The sequence below is a fragment of the Gadus morhua genome, chromosome 16 (assembly GCF_902167405.1).
Source record: "Gadus morhua chromosome 16, gadMor3.0, whole genome shotgun sequence".
Lineage (NCBI taxonomy): Eukaryota > Metazoa > Chordata > Actinopteri > Gadiformes > Gadidae > Gadus > Gadus morhua.
In genome coordinates this window covers 14,964,058-14,970,051 of record NC_044063.1, presented here as the reverse complement: position 1 = coordinate 14,970,051, position 5,994 = coordinate 14,964,058, and the positions used below count along the sequence as shown (strand labels likewise).

At 47.1% G+C, this 5,994-nt stretch overlaps 1 protein-coding gene across 1 annotated transcript; it reads right to left on the bottom strand.

Moving 5' to 3' along the window:
- Nucleotides 1-1,989: 1,989 nt before the first annotated feature.
- On the bottom strand, nt 1,990-5,415 carry phox2a (paired like homeobox 2A). The gene is made up of 3 exons (XM_030337062.1): nt 4,690-5,415; nt 3,158-3,345; nt 1,990-2,940 (listed from the first exon to the last, which is right to left on the bottom strand). The coding sequence occupies exons 1-3, from the start codon at nt 4,910-4,912 to the stop codon at nt 2,437-2,439; spliced, it is 915 nt and encodes a 304-aa protein (XP_030192922.1). The 5' UTR covers nt 4,913-5,415; the 3' UTR covers nt 1,990-2,436.
- Nucleotides 5,416-5,994: the final 579 nt, after the last annotated feature.

Genomic DNA, 5,994 nt, shown 5'->3' with positions numbered 1-5,994 from the left:
ATATTAATAAATACACTAGTTTGCATTTTAAGTACATATGCGGCTTTCCCTTCAACGTATCAAATTTCAGACCTGCCCCCATGACGACCGATAAAAGAAGAAACGAACGCAAGGCAACATTAACTACAAACAATTGCTCTTCTGATGGAGGACCGGCAACAGCAATACAAGGGAGCGTGGAACAATTGTCGTTATTCTGTGTGAAGTCTGCTAAACATTAGTGAAGATGCCAAGGAACGTTGGTGTTTTTGACATACTGCCCATGTGTCAGCCTTGTTTGTGAAGAGAAAAATAGACAAGGATTGTTGGGTATTTCCACAAAATCTGTGTGTGTGCCAGGAGCTGCAAAGAAAATACAAAACATTATAATCCATGTGCCACCAAATTGAAACAGACAATGAAGTTATTGCACACATATCATGAAATGCTATTTAAAGAACGGCAATCAAATAGAGATATTATGTTTCAATGGTTTTTTTGGAAGATAAAACTCCTATACCAAATTAAGGCAAAGCATCATAAGAGACTGGTCTGAAACTACTCTGAGGGCAAGATGGTCATACTGGGTTACCAGCCTTCTGTACAAGTCCTGTTAGGTTGTCAGGAATGTGCAGCTCTGTCTCCAACTGGTAAAACACCATAGAGCTCCCATTCCGTAATCTATAGGTAAAACCGTTAGGTGGCTGATAACAATGGATTTAGTTTGGAAAACTGCGTGTGTGTTTGTGTGTGTGTGTGTGTTTCTGTATATTTGTGTGTGTGTGCTGTATATAGGTGTGGTTTTTTTTGCGTGTGTGTGTGTTATTCGTACATACTTCAACCGTTTTGATTAAAGTGCCCGCGGGAGGTGGGTGGGAGGGACAGAGGGTGTGAGAGACCCATTAGGGATTGGGAAGAGAGATGATGAGGGAACGGGAGGGATAAGGCAGAGAGTGGGGGCGGGGGATGAGCAAGGGGGAACGAGAAGGAATGGAAGTGATGGGACAAGAGAGGATGAGGATGAGAGAGGGAAGGAGATTGACAGGGAAAGGGTGAGGGTGTTTGCTTTGAGGGGATGGAGAGGGGTTGGGGGGATGACTTGGCCTTGATACAGTAAAGACCAGGCGGATGGGAAGAAGACAGAGAGAAAGGAGGAAGAGGGGTCTGGTGAGGGAGGAGTGTTTCCTGAACCTAATTGGATTTAGCAGTGGCCGTGTTTTGCCCGAGACAGGGTTTAGGGTACCCCGGTGGGGGTGGTTGGTGTGGGGGGGTCTCCTCCTGGGGTGTCTCCCAGGGGCTTAGAGGAAGTGGTGTTCTGCTTGCAACAGTATGCCTTTTGTCTCCTGGTGGGGGTGGGCTTGTGTTTAGCTAGCTGCTTAACACTCGGAGCTCACTGCCATTCTCAGCTACTGTCACTCGGAATTGGTGTGGAGGGGTGTGTGTGTGTGTGTGTGTGTGTGTGTGTGTGTTTGTGTGTGTGTGTGTGTGTGTGTGTGTGTGTGTGTGTGTGTGTGTGTGTGTGACATATCCTAAGTGCGCTTTCTCTGCACCGCAAACCATTCAACATCTTGATGTGGTAGAGAGACAGAGACAGAGAGCGCGCGTGCGCGTGCGTGAGAGAGAGAACCCGACAGCAGAGTGTAGGAGTGTGGTTGTGTCTGCGTGCGCAATGTACGCAAATGTATGCATATCACCTTCAGAGTGAATCGAGGTGTGCATGTCCCAGGGCAGGATGCATATCCTTTAACACACACACACACACACCTCATGAGAGCTTTTTGTGGGGTTGCGTCAAGGGGCCTGTACAGGAATTCTTTATACATTTTAAATAGAGTGGACCGCTCAGTGTCTCTCGTCAACCTATCGTCTTTTCTTCTTCTTCTTCAGAGGTCGAACCATCGCTATTCATATTAGACATAATTAGACATAATAACATATTGGTATTATTCAGTCTTTTGTGAGAAACGTCAGAGTCTTCTGTTTCCATCACAGGAGGGGGAAAGGGGGGGGGGGGTGTGGGGGGGCTGGGCATGTGTCCACTATAACTGGAGGGGCGGGGGGCTGGGGGTGGTGCTGGACACGTGCACTGCATGTTTAGAGAATTGTCGATCCCGTTGTTGACACAACGGCAATCAAACTCATCACCGATCTGTGATTTTCTTCAATCTCTGGGTCTTTGCAAGAGTTTCACAGCCTGTTGTTGTTGTTGCCCTTGTTGTTGTTGCCGTTGTTGTTGTGGATCTGTTGCTGCAGGATGCTGAAACCAGTGACGTCACTGAACTACAGCAGTACTTAACCGTCGATTCAGGGGAGTCCTGTTGTAAGTGGGTTTCGCCCGTTTACCCAACCCTAACCCCAATCCACAAAACCTATACAAAATCATGTTCCTCAACCAACCAATCAACCGACCACAGAGCCTCTCTGGCCCTCTGCGTGCGTGGCGTGTCTCTGTGTGCTTCAGAACAGGTTCGTCTTGAGGGACGGGTTGGGTTTTCTGTGGAAAGAGGACAGCACGCCGGCGAAGGGCCCGGTCATGCTGTCTGCCGGCTGCCAGGCCTTCAGAATCTCCTGCGTCTGGACGGCGGGCTGGGCCATGGCTGGGTTGGAGGGCCCCAGGCTGGGCCAGCTGGGGGCCTTCAGCCCCTGGAGCACCGGGGAGCTGGAAGTGTTTGCGTAGCCGCTGTTTGGAGGCACTGGGCTGGGGCTCAGGCTGGCGGGGCTGCCCATATTCCCATTGGCTGAGCCCGGCAGGGAGGCGGTGCTGTCGGGCGTGGGGCTGCAGGTTGACTCCTTGGACTCGTCGTCGTCGGAGGAGGAGCGGTGGTCCCCGGGCTTCTTGCCCGCAGAGCTGCTGCTGCTGGTGGAGCTGCCGGCGCTGCCCCCCGAACTGTTGGCGTTGGACTTGGCGTTGGCGGCGCGCTCCTGCTTGCGAAACTTGGCGCGTCTGTTCTGAAACCAGACCTGATGCACAGATAGCAAAAATTAAGGATTAATGAGACGTTTCATGAGCCTGAAGCACGTTAAATAATGTCTTTATGGGGATTGTATTTCATCATGTGATGGGATTTATTTGGTTTAATTCCAATGGTGGGATTTTATTGATTTTTATAGCATAACAATTCCATAGGCCTGCCTATTGTTTTGTTGTTATTTTATGCATCTGGCTTTAAACTCTTACCTGCACGCGGGCCTCTGTGAGATCGATTTTCAGCGCTAGTTCCTCGCGCGTGTAGATATCTGGGTAGTGGGTTTCCGCGAACACGCGCTCGAGCTCCTTCAACTGCGAGCTCGTGAAGGTCGTTCTGATGCGCCGCTGCTTCCGCTTCTCATTCAGGCCGGAAGGGTCCGAGAAGAATTTGTAGGGAACTAAGAAAAAAGAACGTCAAGAAGGGGAAACATTAATGACCTCACTTCATTAAGCCACGCGAGACCATCATGGGCTTAGTTGGGAGCGGTAAATAAATACCCTTGTGGTATGTGAAGAGAAATGTGGTTAATATAAATCCATTACAATGTTTGGACATATTCAATCATAATTAAATTAGTCAAATTAAATATATAAGTATGATTTTTTCTACAAAGACGAGTATAGTGACACGGTAAATTTGTACCTATGATAGGCTAGGCCAAAATAAAAACACTTCAATAGCCTTCATGAAGACAATAACCCATAGAAACAATTGAAGAATGTACAAAACTATAGATTTACAATGTGTTACTGACTGTAACTACATCAATAATAATCTGTTAATAATAATAAACATAATAATCTGTTAATAATCGACACGGCTTGCAGCGACATGCCTCCAGAATGTGTGCGGCTTAATATTATAAAATGTGATTGTCCAAATGTTTAAATGTTCTGGTGATATGTGAAAAATTAACAGGTGTAAGGAAAGAAAAACGGCAGATGAACATTAAATATGTTGCGCATATTATCGTGGATGTTAGTCGGGATGAGCGTCACCCCATTCGCCTAGGCCTATATGAAATATTTTTCATTTATACGGCTGCTGTTACTTTTGCATCTAGAAAAATGAATATAATCCCATAATTAATGAAAATGCATGTTTTTATTTTTTTGTAGGTTTGGAATTTGGGACGAGGGGAACACTGTTGATGGCCACATTCCCGGACAGCCGGGTCCGACCAGTTGGTTTGGTGGCGCAGCAACATGATGCGTAATTATTCCACAATGTTGTGACGTTGGGCACACTTTTATTAGCTTTTATTTGAATTCCTTGTTTCCTCCTTGTTCGGATGTAATGGACACAGATTAGCCTGTGATCGGCACCATCAATTAGTTAAATGTTGAGTTTCCCTTCCTTATCCCTTCCCTAATCTTGTAATTGAAAGTTGATGGACTAATATAATTTCGAATGATATAAAATGCAGACATAGGCTACAATAAGGCTGCTTTTCACTGTTGATTTAGTTAGCCTAATTTAATTAATTCAGGTCTAGCGAATTGATTATGAACCGAAACACATTAGGAACAGACCAAACCAAAAGCCCTATATTACATTGACCCAATATATTATCAATATTGCATTAATCCGCAATCAAAGCAAATAAACGGACAATGCAGAAAATTGTCGCTAACACCATTTTACCAACTATTTCTCACGACTCCGATTGTGCTTAAAGTGACAACAGATTTCAACCCGAACAAACCCGAAACATAACGGGACCGAACGGAACACATCGTACCTGTGGAGTAAGGGGTGGGCTGGTGCTCGCGCAGGGCCCCCAGGGTGCAGCTGGCCGTGCTGAGCGGGGTGCAGCCCGGGTTGGAGAAGGGCCCGCTCCGGATGGGGTTGTACTGGAACGAGCTGGCCTGGCTACACGAGCTGAAGTCCGCATAGGCCGACGCCTCCATCGCGGCCATGCACGAGTCGTAGGAGTTCAGGTACGAGTAATCCATCTTATACATCGAAGGTCAGCGAGTGACACCCACGAGTATTTCAAACCAGACGCGCACGATTTGAGAATTAAAAACGAAAAGATTCGTCTAGGAAACAGTGTTTGTTTTTTTGGGGGATATGCCGTTGTCTTTGAACGCTGGTCGAAATGTCTCTATTTCCAGCAAGGTCTCCTGCTACTACGCTCTCCTCGGCTCGACTCGGTCCTCCGTCCCCTCGGATCTCTGCCTTGTCTTCTCTGAGACGCAGTTGTTCTTCCTTTAGCTTGATACAATTATCCAGAAAATGCCCCCCCTCCTGTTTCAGTGTTAAGCGTCTTGCTTATAGGTTGTTATTCTCATGCTTTCTCCTCGTCCAGGTTATTCTCTCTGTGCGTCTGTGTGTGTGTCCGTGTCTCTCCTGCTCCTGTTTGACAGCGCACTGTGCTGCTGCCCCGCGCGGCGCTTATAATAAACTTTGGTGGAGAGCGAGACAATAGCGAGGCGGTGGTCTTTTTCCATGACAATGCCTCGAGAGTCTATTGGGGGGGCACAGCCAGTGATCGCTGACACGGACGGCCCCCTTGCAACGCGCGCACCACTGCGCATGCGTGGGGAGGCTGGGAGCCTTGGTCGCCATGATGGAAGCGCAGGTACAGCCTATAGCTCGTGTGGGCCGATGACTTGAGATACCTTGAGGTGTTTTTTATATATACGTATTATTTCCCCCGCATTTTATTTGTTGGGCTATAGGTATAACCCTTTAAAGGTGCAGATTATTATTATAATTAGATGGCGCAGGGGCATAGCCAAGTGATGCTCGAATGCTTGATATCCAATGTCGCCCCAGTATTACAAAGTTATAGGGTGGATTTAATTGTTGGCCTGTTTAATTGCTGTTTACACGGTTTCGTTTGACTGCAATTTATTTATTTGAAGATCAAACGTGACAGGCTGTTTTCACAAGTGGCACATCGTCCAAACGGGTCGGTTAAATGCGCCTGCACGTAAACCAGAGACGTGTTCGTGAGGTGGGTTCTGGCTCCCGGTAGGATTCCTGATATTAAAAGCTTGATTTGTTGATTCCTATCTATTTTACGAAGATGTCACCCAAG